This window comes from Bufo bufo, chromosome 5 (assembly GCF_905171765.1).
Source record: "Bufo bufo chromosome 5, aBufBuf1.1, whole genome shotgun sequence".
Taxonomy (NCBI): Eukaryota; Metazoa; Chordata; class Amphibia; order Anura; family Bufonidae; genus Bufo; species Bufo bufo.
The window spans coordinates 514,062,329-514,083,530 of NC_053393.1; the positions used below are offsets into that span (position 1 = coordinate 514,062,329).

The following is a 21,202-nucleotide window of genomic DNA, read 5'->3' on the forward strand; positions in this document are numbered from 1 at the left end:
GATAGACAGCCAGAGAATGGATGCACACAGAGGAAAAATCTCCATGAAAAGCGTATCTGTTTTGAACAGCTGTTTTTTTCAGTGTCTTGTAAATGTACCCTTAGCGATTAGAAATGGCTCCTGGGACCCTGCTTTCAATTCCAACCAAGGGTAACCTGTGCATGGAGTCTGTAAATTCCACTTTGTTTTTGCCAGTTTTAGGAAAACATACTGAGGTGCATTTGGAATGAGACTGTGCTACCCCAATGAGGATAGTGAGTGATGGCAATCTCTTTACAACGCTGTGGAATATGTCAGCGGTATATAAATGAATTGGCTGAAGGATCGTGGGGAAAAGGAAAAGGAAACAAACACCAGATTTGGCCCCATAAAGAAAACTCAGCTTAAAGGGGTTGTCTGGGTTCAGAGCTGAACCTGGACATATCCCCATTTTCACCCAGGCAGCCCCCCTGACTTGAGCATCGGAGCAGTTCATGCATTTTCTGGAGTTCCAGTAATCTACCCGGCTCTCCTTCGGGCTGCCAGGAAGCCCGGTGATGTCACCGGCACTGATGGGTGGGCTTTAGCGCTGCCCTAGCATGTAAAATGGCTAGGGCAGTGCTAAAAGCCCGCCCGTCAGAGCCGGCGACGTCACCGAACACACTGCTGGGCGGAAGCCTCTGCGCGGCAGTGTGTTATTGTAAATAAAAGAGCCCTAGCCGTAGCATGAAATGCTCCGATGCTAACATCAGGGGGGCTGCCTGGGTGAAATTATGGGTATGTCCGGGTTCAGCTCTGAACCTGGACAACCCCTTTAATCGTGATGCTATAGCGCCATCTCTCTTCTCTATGTCATTGCATCATCGTACATAAAGTTTTCTCTTCATTCAGGTGTCCATAGTGGCACATCCAATTCTTGCTTTACATTTTTGCAACCTTCATTAGTAATCTAACATTTCCACTACGCAGGACATGGCTTTTATTGAGCCCTTCTGCAGAGGACCAGAGGACCACTTGTAACAGGTAAAACTGCACTCAGGCATGGTGTAATGCAAAGAGATGCAAATTGGTCAGCTGTGGAGACATCACTATGGCTTTTGTGGGATGCTGGGTCTGGGTTCATAAATAATCATTTCAGTTCTGCTTAATGAGAGAAAAAACTAAATGCATTTGAGCACAGCAAGTCATCTTTACATTTGCACTTATCATCACGGTAACTGGTTCAATGGGGCTCCGTAGGAGAACAGTTGTCAAATATTCAGCACCAAATGTATTCCCTCATTGAAAGTATTATACTTTTCTCTCTTCAGTCCATTGATTGTGCCTGTAGATTCTGCAGTTTCCACTCCAACAGCTCTAACAGTGATAGGTCTCTTAAGAAAACAATGAAACATTCGGGCACGGTGAATTCTTACCGTATATATCTATGTGGAGGTATAGTAAATGCTATTTTCACTGTAAAAAGGAGATAATCTCCCAAACATTGCTGAAAATGATCATATAATTGTGTCCTTGTTATGTATAGTTTGAATCAAGGTGCAAATGTTCAAAGGGAGTCTGTCAGTGGTTCTGACCATGCTAGACTGCTGCTAGCAGTAGATCGGGGCTGGGGAAAGCAGGACAAAAACATGTTTTGTGTAGTTTTTTTTTTATCAGGAGTAGTGAGAATATGAACTTTATTCTGCCAGGTTCTGCCCCTGCTGTGCAGTGGAGGCAGAACTTCACTGTAATGTGCTCTCTGCATTGACCTGCTTCACAGCCCCTCCCCTCTACTAAGTAACAGCTGTTTTGGTCTCCTGGTTGGATGCTACAGCTGTCACTCACAGCAAAGGGGAGGGGCTGTGAAGAAAGTGAATCTCCGCATGTGCACTTGCTGGAGCAAAATTTGGCAAAATGAAACTTTATATTCACACTACTCCTGATAAGAAAAGCTCCACAAAAGGTATGCTTGTCCTGCTATCTCCAGACCCTAGCTACTGCCGTCAGCAGATTAGCATGGTCAAAACTGCTGATAGATTCCCTTTATTCTTGGAAATAAACATTAGTCACTGTTGTAGCTAGATTTACTTCACCCAGGGAACAGATTCAGTTTACTGCCCAAGGACAGTGTAATCTGGGAAAATGGTCTAGGGCAGTGTTGGCGAACCTATGGCACGAGTGCCAGAGGCGGCACTCGGAGCCCTCTCTGTGGGCACCCGCACCCTTGAAAAAGTCTTTGGCGTACTAATATGCCTTTGGCGTACTAATATGCTTATAGCTAAGTGATACATGGAAGATATACTATATTGCTATTCAGGTTAAATTGCCGTGTTGGCACTTGGCGATAAATAAGTGGGCTTTGGGTTTCAGTTTGGGCACTCGGTCTCTAAAAGGTTCACCATCACTGGTCTAGGGCATTGATAAACCCGGTGTATAGTATGATCCTGTTGTCATACTATCTTCCATCTGTCCCTTCCTTCTTGCTAAGGGTATGTTCACATCTGCATTATCCTAGATCTGGCAAGCTGTCCAGGCTGCTGGAGTTATCTAGATCTGGAATAGTAGGATAGTGCCGCGCATAGCCAGACTCCATAGACTATAATGGGATCATGCGGGCATCTGACTGCTTTGTGGCAAAATGGCTTGACAAAAGTTTTCATCTATGCTCTTATAATAGCCAGGTCTAAAATACGGGGGTTTGTTTGTAGTCTGCTACCTTGGAGACACATAGGTCTGCATGGGAGGTGGAGACATCAAACAATGGGAGATTTTTATTTAAGACAATTTGTAAAATTATTTTATGTTTTCAATTCACATACATTGGGACTTTCAAATAAATGGTGGACATATCCTTGAGGCCTCATGTACACGGCCGTTGTGCGGCCGTTCCGTGCATTGGGGACCGCAATTTGCGGCGGCCGAGAAGGATCGAGATCCATTCAACTTGAATAGGTCCGTGATTCGTCCGCACCGCAAAAAAATAGAACTGTCTCCCGAGTGACCTGCAGCAGTCTTGACAAAATTCAGCCAGCAAATTCAGTCGAGTGAATCAGCCCGATAGTAACCAATCACAGCACAGCTTTCATGTTAGAAGGGCAGAATATGAAATGAAAGCTGAGCTGTGATTGGCTGCTTTGGGCAACAAAGACAGTTTCTCCTTTAGTTTTCTATTCCCACTCCAACTGATGTCTGCATCGACAAAATATACAAATTAAATTCGGGGTCAAGATAGCATCATTTCATTAGCCATCTTAAATGAAGACACATTCACAGATACAGAAACAAACGAGGCTTCATTCACCCTCCAAACACTTGTAAAGAAGGCGGATTAATGAGAAAAGACTGGATCTTCTGTCTGAGTTATAATATCCTCAGCTGAGCACACAAGAACTTTAGATTGCAAAACCTCTCAGTTGTGACTTATTAAGGAAAATGCACATTGTGAGGAAAATCAAACTGCAATGAGAATTAGCCGCGCTAGATGACAATGGCATTAGATCAGCGTTACTGCAAATGTCCTGAAAATAAGGATTAACTGCTGCATTGCCAGGCAGGGCTGGATCAAGGCTGTTGGAAAGAAGAAAAAAAAATGGTGGGAGCCCGGGCCCCATTTCCATTTGGGTTAGAACACACCGGAGATATCTGGCAGCTGTAGTGGCGTAACAAGGGCCCCACAGCAAATTTTTGAACTGACCCCCTCATCCCAGCAACTTCGTCGTGACCCCCAACTCACGTGCAACCCTCACTCCTGTGTCGAGTCAAAATCGAGCTCTCAGACCAGGCCCGGCAGCCGCTCCATCCATTTTCCTACAGTGTCACTGTATATAATGTCATTGTATAATATTGTTGAGGGCGCTTCTGACAATAAAATCCCCTCCTGAGGGGGCCCCTTGTGAAGTTGGGCCCCAAAGCAGCAGCTTCTCCTGCTTCCCCTATAGCTACGTACCTGGACAGCTGCTCATGTCTTTCTCCCTATAACAATAAGCATGCACGCCCAGCCACCATATTCCTTCCACAGTAGTTGGAGGTGGTTGATACAGATGTCTGTGAAGGTTCTCATTTATCCAGGTCATGGTATATCTGTAAAGAATAAATCAAGGCACTCAGAATTGAGAAAGCTCGTTGGAAGAACGAGTGAAACGTTTTCAAGAAATCGACAGTAAGTCCAGTTGCCTTGATTTATTCTTTACAGATATGGTTGATACAGAGTTTTCCAGATGGTTGATATTGAAGACCTATCCTCAGGATTGGTGGGTGTCACCGGAGCGCCATGGTTTCTTCCCAAGCCAGTGACATCACTTTCATGGGTCAGATGGCTTAGGCGCAGCTCAGTCCCAATAAAGTGAATGGGGCTGAGCTGAAATACCAAGCACATATCACGTCTGATTAGGCAGGAAACAGATGTGCAGCACAGAGGGGAGAGAAGAAGAGTACCCTACCACTAGGGAGAGGGAGCGGTGACCCCTAACTCACCTAGCACTGGCTGCCCTGATGTCCCTAGACGAGCTGCTAACCCGTACGCCGATCACGTGCCTCGTCCCTGGCTTACCCTGAATAAGGTCTAGGTAGTGAGTAAGGCGGTGGGAGCACAAGTCCTCACCACTGACACCTAGGGTAACAACAGGGAAAGGACAGACAACACAAATACCACGAACAATCCCCGAAGAGAGACAACAAACAGGAGAGAACCGGAGATCTGGCATCTCCAGTTCCAACAGCTTCACAGCAACAGTTGTCCACCTGAGGTCAGAATAGAGGATCTGGAAGGAAGGTCTATATCTGGCAACAAGGGAAGCAGAAAGGGAGAATACATAGTACCTGCGAGTGGCTGACAGAGAACAGCTAAAAGGAAAAGCTAACGATTCCTAAGGGTCCATTCACACGTCCGTAGTGTATTGCGGATCCGCAATACACCCAGCTGGCACCCCCATAGAACTGCCTATTCTTGTCCGCAATTGCGGATAAGAATAGGACATGTTCTATTTTTTGTTTCGGAGCCGCGGACTGGAAGATCAGGGGCGCGCTTCGTAAAATGCGGATGCAGACAGCACACTGTGTGCTGTCCGCATCTATTCCTGCCCCATAGAGAATGAATGGGTCCGCACCTGTTCCGCAATTTGCGGAACGGATGCGGACCCATTCTGCGGACGTGTGAATTGACCCTAAATGGGACAAAAAGGATTGCAAACCTAAGCAGGAAAACCTGGGCCGGGAATCCATTCCCACCACTAGGTCATGGAGTGACCTCTTGAGAAACTGATTGAGTAGCCACCCGCTGCGATCTTCTGACCCCAGGCACAACAGGGTCAGCGATAGGTTGTGACACCCTCCTGACAGCACACCTGCTATACAATGGAAGGCGCTGCTCTTGTTAAGCGGAGACTGAGCACCCACAGTCTCCTCAAACAGATGATTAGCAGGGTTACCATGTGTTGGACCTTCACAGATGTCATAATAAAACTTATTTTGATTATAGACATTAAAGGGATGGAACGATATGTCACAGAACGCAAGCAGCGGTGTCCAGGACTGGAAAACGGAGCAGAAAAAGTAAGCTACGAAGGTTATAATATAGAAAATTAACTATGTTTTGCATATTTTATTTTTGGAAAGTCATCCCCTATTAATTCAGTAGTGGTCCTACTGCTGGGACCAACATCGATCACAAGAACAGGGACTTCGTACAGCGCTGAGTCCCCAGAAATTATACGGAACACGGAATAGCAGATTGTGCATATGCACTGCAGCCCCTGCAGTTCCATTCATCTCTATAGGAGTTCAGGAAATAGCCAAGCGTTGTGCAGGGTGGGCCATGAAAAAGTAGCCCGCCTCCAATATCTCCAAATCAAACTGCCTAATAGTAAATCAGTCTTAGTTGTGTATAACAACCAATCAGAGCTCAGCATTCAGCTCCTACAGGGCTCTGAAAAAATGAAAGCTGAACTTTGATTGGTTAGTATGGACAGATTTACTACTAGGCAGTTTGATTTGGAGATATTGGAGGCGGGCTTCTTTTCCATGGCCCACCCTGTATATTCCCCTGAACTCCCATAGAGATGAATGGCGTTGCAGGAGCACAAATGCAATATTTGACTTTTTTCCATATCTTGCCAAAACCAGAAAAGGCCAAATCTCCTAATAATTAGAAATTTTGAAATGCAGTCTATAATTATGAAATAATTATGAAATAGAAGCAAGTCATGGTCATAAAATAGTAACAATCATCCCGGTGGAAACTCATAATTATCGGATCTTAAAAAATTCAGTGTTCGTATCAGCTCAATTATCAGAGCAAAAAGCAATGGGGAGAAAGGGCACCATTGTTTTGTTCCCCCTCAATATGTAAAGGGTGAGGCGCTAATTCAGGTGACCATCACTCTTGCTAAAGGACATTTGTAAAATACTTTAACCCCATTCCTGACATGGTGATTTTCTTTCTTTTTTTTATGCGTTTTTGTTTTTTACTCCCTGACTTCCCAGAGCCATAACTTTTTTATTTTTCCGTTCACATAGCCATATGATAGCTTGTTTTGCATAACAAGTTGTACTTTCAAATAGCACCATTTATTATTAAATATGATTTAGTGGGAAGCTGGAAAAAAAATTCATATAAGGTGGAATAGGAAAAAATGCAATTCCGCAATTTTTTTTTTACAGCGTTCACTATGCAGTAAAACTGACCTGTTATCTTCATTCTCTCTGGGTCAGTATGTTTACAGCGATAGCACATTTATATAGTTTTTCTTGTGTTTTAATACTGAAAAAAAATTTAAACTTTGTAAAAAATTCCTTTTTTCTTTTCATCACCATATTCTGACCCCCATAACTATTTTATAAAAAATTGTTGAGGAGGTGAAGCGATGAAAAAATGGAGAATCAGAATTGGAATATACCAGTAATAAGCCTAGAAGATGGCTCTGGCCTATTACTAGCCTATTACTTAAATGGAACGCCTTTCCCAATCTTAGCCAGGGGAAGGCATTCCTGCCCTAAAAGCGCACTTCCAGGGGTTTTTGCCATTCAGATGCCATGCTCATATTTGACCACGGCATCTGGGATGTTAAAAGTCTGCGAACGGCATTACTGCTGATCGCAAACATTAACCCTGTGTGTCTGCTGAGTGAAACAGAAGGCATTCGGTAGCTATGGAGCTTTCTCCCCTCTGGAGCAGGCGCCATCCTTAAAGACCCTACATCTGCCATACATGTACGCTGGATGTCAGAAGGGAGTTAAAGAGCATCTGTCAGCATGGTGATTTGTATTTGGAAAGGAACTAAACTGATACGAGAGATCATTTTTTTATTGACTTACTTCCTTGTATCCGAACACTATTCGACCATCATTGATCAAGGTGGCCTGAAAGGTGAAGCTGCCGAGGCTGTAGTTGTCTTGCAGATGGACATGGTCCCACTGGACCACAAGGGCGGTTCCTGCAAAATAAATGTAAATGTAAGGAAGATTTTCTGACACGTGTATTTCCTGGCTCTTACTATATCGAGTTAAGCTAACTCACGGTAGAACACAAGAATTTCTTTATTGCATCAGAGCTTACACTCATTTTGTCTACACTATTCTACGTAGGATTGGCTTAGTTTGAGACTAAATTTTATGCCAGAATAGTGGTGCAATTTTGGCTCAAAATGTCACATATTAGGCCATGCCCCACCCCATCCCCGGAGTAAGCGCAGATAATTTCTCTTGCGCCAAGGAGCACCACATTTCAGAACAATTTACACCAAAACCTAGATGCACTTACAGTAGTAAATATGAGCCTGCCTATCTAAATTCTTAAGACAGCTTTTAGTTGTCTTACTTTCTTTTCGATTTTTAAGACAGAAATTTTGCTGCATTTTAGAGCAAAAAAAAAAATAATCGCACCCCTTGCATGCCAAACCATGCCCCCATGTCAAGCATGCATGAAAACTGTCGAACACTAGATGTTTTGCACCTAAATATGCCAAAGTTTTAGCTAAAGTCAAGGTGAAGAGGTAATAGTGATTCTGGGCTACTGTATGAGGTCCCTCAAATGGCAAAGAATAATTCCTTAAAGGGGTTTTCTCATCTTTAAAATGTTAGCGTATCACTGAGATAAGTCATCCCTTTATGACTGCGTAGGGGCATTGCAGCACACATGGAGGCTGTGCTACAGTTGGCGGGGGAGGAGAAAGGAGGCCAAGCTACCGAGGCTGGAAAAACAGTGAAGGGTGCCCTTCATCGTCAGGCTCTGTAGGGGTCCCCTTTAAAATACCGTTGTCACAAAGGTACCAACAAACACTTTCTTAAAGTTTTCAAGATTAGTGTTGAGCGCAAATATTCGAATTACGAATTTTTATTGCGAATATCGCTAATATAGATTCGTATTCGCGAATAGTGTTGAATATTCTCATCCTAAATTTATCGCGAACATATTACATTGGCGATTTTCGTAATCAAGTAGACAATGACTGGGGATCACTAATACTCGATTTTGCAAATTTGTGGTGAGTATTTGGCAAAAAATTTGCTAAATATCGCAAATTCCAATATTGCCTATGCCGCTCATCACTATTCAAGATCTCTGCTTTCTGTTAATACATATGAACCTTATTTATTTCCAGTGGACAAAAATCTCTGTCGCTGTCTCTCTGGGAGCCATGCACCCGTGTATCCATTACATGACATGGACAGACTGAGCAGTGAAGGTTCCCACTGACTGACAACAGAGCAGAAATCTTGAAAACCATTAAGATTTGATATACAAAGTATATTAGAAAGCTGTATGAACTTTTATCACACAATAAATGATTTATTTTTGAGGCCCCTTTAAGGTGGCACTGTATCAAGGCATAAATAAGAGTATGAATTTCATACGTACCATTGTCAAAGTATCTGACTGTAGAATTTCTGGACACGCTTGGATCAAAATTGGCCATCAAGGGAGCAATATATTGTGTTGCCGTGAGCATCCGATGAACCACTTCTCCGGTATATATAAAACCTGAAGAAAACGGATATTATAATCAGATTTCTTGCAACAATAAAATGCTAAGACCAGCTTTATCCGCGCACTGGAAGATCGCTTTATCACTATGTGCCACAGATCTGCCAATTAAGTCTAGTTTAGATGTGTTTGGTAGAATGGAGGTGCAGATGACGAAGAGGGATGGAATTGCATCTGTCTGTAGGACAAAAACTTGACTGATTACTACCACACGTATTGCTGGGTCATACTCATTTATGTAGTGTTTGCTGAGTGGTGTTTTATATGGTGTTTTTAATATCTGTACTTAGCTATTTTTAGCGTTTATGTGTTACAAGATGGAGGTCTTTTAGGTTCTAAGGAGGAGATTTATCATTACCCTTGCACCTGGAAATGTTCTTGTGACTTTTAAAAAAAATTGTGGCATCTCCACAATATACTGTGACATATATGATACTGTGACCAGCATAAGATGACAGTTTATTGTCCCTGTGTGAATAGTGACCCCCATTACATAAGATGCTATATGTGTGTCATCATATGTAAGGGGTAGTAAACCATAGATGAACATAGTCCGCTCACCTGAGAAACACAATCGGCCGACATAATTACATAGCGTACCAAGTACTCTACAGCGCATGTCTGCGCGTCATCATCACGTGATTCATCACATGATCGGACTTGACAACGTAAGACAAGTATGCGGCTCCCATAAGCATGTCCGCGCGTCATAGTCATGTGATACCTCACATGACCCGTCAATGCATAACCTAGTATCCAAGTAACCCAGTAGTAAATAGAACCGTGAAATGTCACCTTATGGAAAAAGCAGAGGACATGGGAAGTGCTGCAGTGAAGCACACCTAACCCACCCCGGTATCGAAAGGCACACGCGTCGGACAATTGGCCATTATCCGACACATATGGGCCGATCGATCCTATCTGCTATCCATATACAGTGGCCGGTTGCAGAGTATAATATCTTAATTATGGATACTTAGTATACACACTAAAGAGTACCGAGGGCATCGCAAAGTGAATTACCACAAGGCGGTGTCTCCTGGGTCTCTTAGCCAATACATAAAGAACCAACATACGTGTCATAACTAATAGTCTAAAAAAAAACAAGAAAAAAAAAAACTTAATTGATCAAGAAACAAATGAAAAATACAAGAAAATAATATAACACTTTGCGATGCCCTATGTGATTATTAATTACATAAGTACAGGGTGGGCCATTTATATGGATACACCTTAATAAAATGGGAATGGTTGGTGATATTAACTTCCTGTTTGTGGCACATTAGTATATGTGAGGGGGGAAACTTTTCAAGATGGGTGGTGACCATGGCGGCCATTTTGAAGTTGGTCATTTTGAATCCAACTTTTGTTTTTTCAATAGGAAGAGGGTCATGTGACACATCAAACTTATTGGGAATTTCACACGAAAAACAATGGTATGCTTGGTTTTAACGTAACTTTATTCTTTCATGAGTTATTTACAAGTTTCTCTTTGTTTACAGCCATTGACATGTCGCCGAGTTTAACAAGGAGCGGATAGAAATTGTGTTGATGTCTGGTGAACGCAGTAACCGGGTCATTGCAGCAGATTTGAATGCAAGACACCCTACGAGACCACCCATCTCCCATGCTACAGTTAGCAAACTGCTTGCTAAGTTTCGTGAAACTGGTTCAGTGTTGGATTTGCCAAAATGTGGACGCATGAAATCTGTCTCTAATGAAGAAACATCAGTGGCTGTCCTAACTTCATTCAGCAAGAGCCCACAGCGTAGCACTCGCCGCATGTCACTGGAGAGTGGCATTAGTCGAACATCCCTTCGGCGGATATTAGCTACTCACAAATGGCACCCTTACAAACTCCAGCTACTGCAGCATCTCAACCAGGATGACCCAGATCGGTGCACTGAATTTGCAGAATGGGCAAAACAAAAATTGTAACAGGATCCTCAGTTTACGCAGAAGATTTTGTTCAGTGATGAGGCAAACTTTTATGTGAATGGTGAAGTTAACAAACAAAACCACCGCTATTGGTCTGACACTAACCCACATTGGATAGGTCCCTCCAAGACTGTTGAAACAAAAAAATTGATGGTATGGTGTGGTATATGGGGTACAAAGATAGTGGGGCCATTCTTCATCAATGGAAACCTCAAGGCCACTGGATATGCGAAATTGCTACATGATGATGTGTTTCCCTCTTTATGCACTGAAGCTGGCACGTTCCCTGAGTTTTTCCAGCAAGATGGTGCACCACCACATTATGGCTGTCAGGTCCGAGCACTCCTAGATGAACAGTTTCCTGGAAAGTGGATTGGTCGTCGTGGGCCAGTGACCCCCAAGGTCTCCGGATCTGACCCCCTTAGACTTTTATCTTTGGGGTCATCTGAAGGCAATTGTCTATGCTGTGAAGATACGAGATGTGCAGCACCTGAAACTACGGATACTGGATGCCTGTGCTAGAATTTCTCCTGCGGTGTTGCTATCAGTTTGTGAAGAGTGGGAGAAGAGGGTTGCATTGACAATCCAACACAATGGGCAGCACATTGAACACATTTTATAAGTGGTCAGAAACTTGTAAATAACTCATGAAAGAATAAAGTTACGTTAAAACCAAGCACGCCATTGTTTTTCTTGTGAAATTCCCAATAAGTTTGATGTGTCACTTGACCCTCTTCCTATTGAAAAAACAAAAGTTGGATTCAAAATGGCCGACTTCAAAATGGCCGCCATGGTCACCACCCATCTTGAAAAGTTTCCCCCCTCACATATACTAATGTGCCACAAACAGGAAGTTAATATCACCAACCATTCCCATTGTATTAAGGTGTATCCATATAAATGGCCCACCCTGTATATTGACACCCTATAAATATCCACAATGACCATGTATGTATTGCTTGAGAACGGTCCCAGTAAGAGGACTGAAACGTTGCATGGGTGAATAAAGGACTTCACATTTTTTCACCAATTGGAAGTGCTGCAATCTTTTCCTTTTGTATCTATCTAGTCATATCTATCTATCTATCTTTTATCTATCTACATATCTCAAAGTCCTTCCTTTTCACAACTATTATCACTTTGATAACCTTCCTAAAGTACGATATTACACATTTTTATGTAGAATGCCTTAAGGCGTATTCTACAATATCCCTCCCAGTGTGTAATGAGGTGTATTCACCATCAATACCAAATATCTCTGGTAGTTAAGCATCATGAAGGTGGTTAATATTGATATTTATTTTTTATTGTGGTATGCAACAGCAATAGGTTAATAACTGGTATCCCTGGAGGTCTATCATGGTTCAGTGGTTAACTTTATTATATAGTAAAACAATTATATAGTTTATTATTAGATGGATTACGATGGTAAATGGTTTAACAAAGGTGATCTAGAAAACTCAAAAAAATAAGACCTACCCCAAAAATAAGCCTTAGCTTGTTTTTTCAGGGTTTTTGCAGTAGGCTTGAACTATAAGCCCTACCCCAAAAATAAACCCTTGTTAGATTTCATTAAAAATAGTGTTCAGGCAGCTATACATGTAAAAAATAGAATACAGCAGGACAGAAGACCTTTAGAAAGAAAGCTTAGACCCCCAAAAAGGATTGCACCCAACAACGATAAGGGTTAGCTAATGCTGGGTTCCGATTGTCACACTCGCATCACTCCACACCCGGGCCCGCTAGGGCTGTAACACACAGAGTGGGTACCGGTAGTCCTGGTAATGCTGTCACACACACAGTGGCACTAGTCCCACTCAGATCACTCCACTCTCATGCCTGAGTGTTGTGGCTGCTTCCGGTCACCAGGGGGAGCTGCTGCAGTGGAACGCAGCTGGAACAGCAAGTGATGTGATGGTGGTGCGCCTTTGACGGTAGTGAGGTGTGTGAGGGCCCATCCAAGGAGGTCTGGTGAGTGAGTGTTCAGAAATTCGAGTTAATGTAGACTGTTGCACAGTACATGAAAATAGGATCTCAACAACTTGATAGAATTCAGGGTTTGAAGAGCTATGCTGATGTTCCAGAATGTAATGATATGATTATATTTGAATAAATGTGTGATTGTTCATGGGAAAAAAATAAAGACATCCCCTAAAAATAAGCCCTAGCCCTTTTTTCAGAGCAAAACAATATTATATGACCCCGTCTTATTTTTGGAGAAAGACGGTAGGTAGGAAACTACCTATGATTTAATAGTATTTAATGTGGATGGGTCCCAAATTATTTTAGGTGGTGGAATTATGATTTTCAGATACAAACCTCTTGCTTTCTTTTATACAACCATCCAGATAAATTATAAAATTCTGTCTGCTTGAAGAGAGGGAGCTCAGTGCATAGGGATTTATACTGTCAAATTGAACCCAACAGTCAATGAGTATATAGTGTTTTCTCCTTAACTGCTCAGAGGAAGGATTGCGGAGACTGGGAACTCCTCCCCTAGGAACTTCATATTAAATATTACAGGCTGCAATTTACTACTTGTGATAATGAGTAGGACCTGTCTGACTGAGACCACCTTTGTGCTGGTAGGCGGTTTGATCAAAATATATTGGATAAAATCTAACATTTTTGAATGCTGCTCTGTGATGAAGAGGAGAGAGGAAAACTTTGTGTAAACCTAAAGGAAGGGATGTACTAGTATTTGACTGCCAGAAATAGTTGAGCCAATGCTCCCATAGTGGAGAACAGAGGGTGGCCAGATATGCACGGCTGTTCTCCCTGCACTTCGGGGGCCCTGTTCTGGAGATAGAAGTGGGTTCCAATGGTGGAACTCAAACCTATCGGACATTAATGGCATGTTCTAGCAATATGCCATAAATTTCTCAGATAGGAACACCCCTTTAAATATACAGTAGGTTGGGTGACTAATAACATTTCCATACTAGTATTTCTTAGGCTGAGTTCACACGGGCGAGATTTCCATGCGGGTGCAATGCGGGAGGTGAATTATAATTATAATAATTTAACTCGCCTTAATCCACTTGCTCGCGCAGCCGGCATCTCTTCTGTCTTCTTCTTTGCTGTGCACAGGAAAAGGACCTGTGGTGACGTCACTCCGGTCATCACATGGTTCATCACCATGGTAAAAGATCATGTGATGGACCATGTGATGTACCAAACATGCCGATTTTTCTCACGCGCGTGCAAAACGCATTACAATGTTTTGCACTCGCGCTGAACAATCGCGCATATTCCCGCAACGCACCTGCACCTTTTCCCGCAACGCCCGTGTGAACCCAGCCTTATCCTACCTGAAAATAGGAAAAGCAGCTCTAGGTTATAAACTTTCACCCTAACTAATGAAACGCTGTGCAGAAGAGAAATATTCAGGAGCATAGGTTAGTTTTATTATGTGGGTGGAGATGTGATTTCATTCCACATTAGTTAATTTTAAGACAATGCTCAGGATGAACGTTATGAATGTAATAATGAAAACATTTCTTCCAGAGCTACATTCAGCATAAACGAATAGACATTTAATACTGAGGTTAATTTATGAGCAGCTACAGAGCAGAGGAACACCCGTACTATTTTTTGAAAATTAGGACAAAGACCATGATTCATTTCTGCCGCCCTCTACTTTATCTTTAGCCCTTGGTAAAGATGTCACATCAAGTGGATTTACAATAGAAAGAAACACAGTCTACAGTTTGTACACTTGTAATAGATGAAAGCTTATTAAACACCAATTTGTGAGGTCCTAAAAATCTCAATTTCTATAGCACAAATTAACGTGATTGTTTCCATGCTACTGTAATCTTATTGACTGAGAAGGTAAAAACCTGGTCCTGTTGTATTTAAAGGGGTATTTCAATTGTATGAAGTCATACCCTATCCACAGGACATGGGATAATCATTAGATCGGCAGGGGTCCAATTGATGGGACATGAGAAGGGGTGCCCTAAATCCCCCAAAACGAATGGAGCTGCAAGGAAAGCATGCACACTGTCACTCCATTCATCTCTATGGAACTGCCAGAAATAGTAGAGCTCAGCTATCTCCGGCGGTCCATAGAGAATGCTCGACCCGCCAATAAATTGTTTTTGGAGTACAGGGCTGTCATTCTCATGATCAGTTGAGGTCCCAGTGGTTGGACCCCCAACACTCTAATAGTTATCCCCTACCCTGTAGATAGGAGTTAACTTTTTATAAACTGAATACCCCTTTAAGGTAAAACTTTGCAATTCCTTGAGGATCTGAGCTAATCTAGTACAGCACAGTCAGGAGACCTGCTCTATAGTATTACAGTGGCAGTATCAGCCCTGGACCGAACCAGAGCTACTCTTCTGTAGTGCTTCTACTCTTTGGCTAAGAGGGGGTCTGCATTACATCCAAATGCTTTAATAGGAAGGTAGTGATTTTCCAAGTACTCTTTCAATTAAATGGGTTATCCCATGAATCATTTTCATATGAAAAGTCCTGAAAGGTTGTTAATAACTGTTTTAAAGAAATATGTAGTGTTTCGAGCCCCACAAAAATATGTTTCATCGATTTTTACTTTCATGTGTCCTCTTTTGTGCTGCTGCAAGTCCATGCTGCTCTGGCAGGCTCTGGAAAGAATCAGTCTACTTATTCCTCTGGCATCTGCCAATATAGTCCCTTATTACTCTCCCTACAGGACAGAATTAGTCTCTTCTCCCCTCTGCCATCTGTGCATATAGTCCCTTCGTACTTCCCTTGCAGGACAGAATCAGTTTCCTCCCTCCTCTGACATCTGCCAATATAATCCCTTCTTATTTCCACTGCAGGACACAATCAGTCTCCTCCACCTTCTGGCATCTACCCATAAAGCCTTTCTTACTCCTCCTGCAGGACAGAATCAGTCTCCTCCTGTCACGGAGTGGTGTGGGTAGATAACGCCACACCGACCACAAGAGGTAATGGAAAAGGTACTAGACCTGGAAACTAGGGAAAGGGGAAAAGGTCACCACCTAGTGAATCCCTAAACCAAGCCCTGACTACTTTAAGTATGAACAGACCTTGATGGTAGGAATGTTCATACGTTGGAATCTAGGGCCCTCTCTGACCCTAAAGGGCCCTGGAGATAGTGTCAGGACAAGAGATTCCCTGTGGCCTAATAGCAAAAGGTAGGGGAATACAACGAACAAGAAATAGGGAAAAGACACTTAACTCCAAGGTACATAGGCAAGCAGGAACTCAGAGGAGAACTAGACACCAGCTCTTCACAACCAGAAAGGAGCTATGAACCGCATAGCATGATGGGTGAGGCCAGACTAAATAGAGGAGATGGAATGACCAGTTAAGCTACACCTGAGACCAGGGGTGTAGTCATACCCATCAACAATACAGAAACAACTGGAACCAGAGAGGCTGTCAGATCACATCACGTGCAGCCAGTCTATACAATTAATATATGTCCATCCTATAACGACATCTCCCATCGGACACACTCTCTATGAGCCAGAGTGGAGAGTTGCTTCTTAAAAGCAGCTAATGGATCCCGCCTGTCTATGCATTACATGGTAGAATTCATTTAAATAGCAGGTGATACTACATTTCCCCTGCAGGGGGCATTGCAGTGGAACTATGTATATGGGTAATTCTTCCCCAGGGAAAAACAGCAAATCCTCAGACGGGTTATTGGCAAAACAATGGCCACTTTTGGAGTAAATGTTATCATAAATGTAGCAAATGTTGTTCCTTTGTAAATGACAACGACTGTTACCTCTGGTAATAAGCATTGTTATGTGAAATTCTTCTCAAGGTTCTTTACATAGAAATAAAATAGGATGATGAATGTTCATTGGCATAGATTACCAGATTCAGCACTGATAAGGAAGAGCATCTGTCAAGGTTGAGCTCTATTTGAACAGCAGAGAACTGTAGTAATGTCCTATTACAGAACACCGTAAGCCAAATATATGCTCAGATATCGTCATATGTTTATCTAAGCTATTATATAGTTGGAAGGGAACTCAAAGCTGAGTATTCACAAGAATATGATAGTACTTATCACTGCTGATACAGATGTAGCACTTACAGACACATACCCTAATTACAGTCATCTCAACACATTAGATTTTAAAAGGTAGCTATAGCTGTTGTCTAAAAATCTACGGTTACAACCAAGTATCAGGCATTAAAGTGGATCTGTCACTTCTCTTATGAGGGCAGAATGAGAGATACTTGCAGTGTTCCCACTGCAAGTGTTAATGTCACTGTATACTGTTAAAAAAAAGTTAAAGTCCATAAATGGCGGATCCGTTTTTTCCAATGGATTTTTTCTTTGTGATCAAAATCCTGATCAGGATTCAAATGTAATCCGTTTTCACACGTTTTTCCGGATCCGGCGGGCAGTTCCGGTGTCGGAATTGAACGCCGGATTAAAACAACGCTAGTGTGAAAGTAGCCTTACATATCCTAGCAATATTCCATGACTTGCGTGTGTAAGAAAATCTCTGTAAGTGCAATTTTATATCATCCACTTCCACTTAGTCATTATGGATGCCAGTTGGTGCATGGATACCATAAATACATTTGAAGCCACTAACTAGGCATTACTGCCTTTAGGATTTGTCACACATAATGCTTTAATACTTTCCTCTGTGTTTTAATCTTTAATCCTGTGTTTGTTCGGAACAAAATATGTTTATTTAATGCCTGCAGTTAAGCACCAGACTACATGCTTATTCCCATTAAACCTGTTTATCATGCAAGCAGCTTGTTCTGATGTGTCCCGCAAGCAAAAAACATTTTTTTTTTCTTTTCATATGGGTGATTCTATAAACATACAAATATTAGCCTTACCAAACATTTATCCTTAGGGGAGTAGGATATTATTTGTTTCTTAGGCATAATCCTCTGGTTCCTCATTTATCTTATGTGTCCTTCAGATGTATCTTCCATAAATCTGCTTTTCAATAATGACTGTGTATTATATCATTTTCCTCCTGGTACTTTATTTGTGAAGAATGTAATTCACTTCCTTTTGGAGGTTTATGACTCAAGCCGCCATGTGTTGCTACTTCATTGTTGGAATACTTCCAAATGTAGAGTGCCAGAGTTTTCAAAAAAGTTTGCATAATCGCTTTGCTTCTTTGTACAATCATAACTGTGAAGGAACAGTTATTTTTGGGCTTCTCTAATGATTTTTTTTTCAGCCACATTATTCCCTGTTTCAGCTGCACAACCAGATGCATTTCACTCAGAAGCAGGGGGTGTCTCCCTTATGCCCACACTGTACTGCTGTGACATCCTTTTCCTTACTTCCCACTATGTTTATTTTCAGCTCCGGAGCTCACAGAACAAATAAAGAGGGATAATTCACATGTACAGAAAAGCAGGGGGCTCTTTAAAGGAGTGTTCTTATGTCAGGCATTTATGGGCTATGCCTAAAATAAGCAGGCATAGCCCATGAATGAGTGGTGCTGTTTTCATACAATGTGTCAGTCAGGACTTCCAGTTTTACAGTAAACATAATAAAAAAGACACATCCGTCATGATCTTATTATGATCCGTCAACTTTCAGCCAGGTGTGCTTTTTTATGTTTATTTAGTGGATGTTTTGGCACCTGACAGAAAATAAGTTTTGTTTTTTCCAATAATCAATAGCTGATATTTTATAGACTTTATGCAAATGTGTGATTAAAGCTTTAGCTACTTCTAACAAGATCTGCTAGAATGGAATCTTTAGTATGGTCCTGGAACGGGCATTCTGAGATTAGGCCGCTGTATGAGGTCTTATGCAGATAAGGTAGAAGGATGATCGGAGACAGAGGCCTCGCTTTAGACAAAACAATTCTTGTACTGTACCTCAATGATGCATTTTAACTCCTGATGTTACTGTTTAAAGCATACAGAGCATCCAATATTGTTAGGGGAACGCCCACGTGGCAGGTGACCAGGAAAATGGCTTAAAAGCCCACTGGCTTAGCAACAAGCCAGGCCTCCTCTCCATCTCTGAGTCGGTGCCCTCCATTCACGTAATCTTTTCCTATTTTTTTCACTCTTAATCTCACTTACTATACTTGCAAAGGCTATATTATGGTTATTTTCCAAAGCTTTTTTAACCAAACCTAACAAAAAGTTACTCAAAAAAAGAAATTTAATTGATTTTCTCTCATAAAATATTAAATTCAGTTTTCTTATCACTTGTTCCTTTTTTTTTCTTTTTAGTCCAGAATACACTTGCAGCACGAAAACACTTCCTCGACTTTTAATAGTATTTAAACATTCCAGACAATGCTTTTTTCATTAATCCAATTCCAGACTATTTTCTTAATTTAATTTCTATGCATTCATTTGAATCAGAAGCGAGTGACATCGAGCTGTTTAATCAGGAAGCTTCTCAACCTTAGAACTCCAACCAGCGACACATCACATAAAACAAAGAAATAGATGGATTCATGAAAATGAAACAAATGGAAAATGTACTTCGCCCTTTATAGCTTATTTTATCTTAAACCATTGGGAATGGTAATATGTGTAGTTCATTGTATAGGGTGAGAAAAAGAACACATCTGTAAAAAACAACAACAGACACCAACACTAGCACAAAAAAAAAAGTACGCTAATTGCAAATGTCATACTAATTTTGCAGCAAATGTCAGATTGCTGCAAAACTTGGCCTGCAGTTATGTCTCAGGCAAATATGTAAATGATTACAGATGCAGTCTGATTAAACATGGGTCTTAACACAAGAGGGCATAAAAGTACTTCCCCTATTGCCCTATAACAAGGCTCTCAGAGGCTACTTTTTTAGGTAATGTACTTCTTGATAAGAGATGATTGGGTGCTATCCATGTGCAGCAAGCCCTTGAGGAGCTGGTGCAGAGGATGGGGGTGCTAGTGGCTCTAAAGATACATGCAGTGGTGTCCCTCAGGCCATTGCTTCCTAGGGCCTTGCAGCAAAAGGAGGGGCACCCTTTCTTCCCTTTTGGGCACACCATGATTCTGGAGCTCCTGCCTGATGGTAGCTGTCCATGTGGGCACAATGTAGGACATGTAGTGCAAGGTGAAATGGCCAATGTATAGTGTAGTAAGAGTTAGAAAACCAGACCAGGTGGAAGAAGAAAAGTCTCCTTTTTACAGAGTGTAAAATAGGGGTTGTAGTTTGATTCGATTGGTTGGCCGAATTTTCTGAAAAAATTAGATCCAAATTTATTTATGGCGAATCACATTAAAAACAGCTATTTCCTGGCTGCAGAGAGCCTTTATAGTGGTGTAGAACACTGTGCCTTGCAGTAACACGCATAGGGAGTCTGCTGTGATATTGAAACAATACTGTGAGTCAGTATGACATGTAGATAACAGGCGTCGCTCTTAGAATCCCTGCACACTTCACTTATTTGTTCCGGTTTGGAGCAAAACTGACCAAATAACTCAAGTATGAACTCAGCCTTACAGGTCGATGTTAGCGCCAAGAAGAAGCGCACTCCTTTTACACGTCGTCAGCTGATTCCACATAGATGTCTACAGAACCTGTTCCATTAAATGCTTATACAAGTAGAGCCCCCCCGGCAGAGTGGAGAGGGTGTCAGCAGTAAGTTTGTGTTGACGTCACTGATTATTTTGCCCTTCCTCTGATCCGTCAGAACAATAACCCCCAAAAAACGTATTCCTGTCTGTTGAGCATCAGCCTTCACTCGGTCAGCTTTTTGTCAGTAATCCATCATTATTGCTAAAGCCAAAAAATAACAGGAGTGGATCTAAAACAGAGATGACACATGAATGGAATATTTGCATGTCTTCTGTGTTTTGTACCCACTCCTGCTTTTTGCTACTAAATCATAAGCCAATTCTGATGGGACCATACAGGCCTTACAGCTGCTACATAGACAGGATCCATTGTGCGTCTCATTTTTCCTTCCTTCTGACAGATCATAAGAAGGGTCAAATAAATGATGATGTCGACCAGGCCAAAGAGGCAAAATAGTGCCCAGTCATGAAGTTGGGAAGGTGGAAACAGCATGAGAATTCCACAGAATTGCCCAATGACATAGTGCTGAAGTGGCAGCAGCATGAGGAGACCACAGAGTGGTCCAATAACAGAGTGGGTAGGTGGGGGGCAATACCAGTACCAGCTGAAGATGGTGGCTGACAGTAGGAGCACCTGGCAGCAGGTGTGGCATCAGGCGAGTGGCAGCATCAGAATAGTAGCTGAAACAGGTAGCCAGAAGAAACAGGTCTCTTTTGTCAAAGTGTTGGTGTGACACCATGGATGATCTAGTCTGATGCATCAGGCATTGGTGTTTGAAAATCCTGGCTGATCCACGCCTGATTCATTTTCACAAAGGTCAGTTTCTC

The 21,202-nt window shown here is 42.0% G+C and overlaps 1 protein-coding gene across 1 annotated transcript in view; it reads right to left on the reverse strand.

The window, feature by feature from the left end:
• PLXDC2 (plexin domain containing 2) overlaps positions 1-21,202 on the reverse strand; it is a 308,331-nt gene that overhangs the window by 169,721 nt on the left and 117,408 nt on the right. The window contains exons 4-5 of the mRNA XM_040434447.1: positions 8,813-8,935; positions 7,270-7,388 (exon numbers count right to left, since the gene is read on the reverse strand). Coding sequence (XP_040290381.1) covers positions 7,270-7,388; positions 8,813-8,935 — 242 coding nt within the window. The remainder of the gene's footprint in view (positions 1-7,269; positions 7,389-8,812; positions 8,936-21,202) is intronic.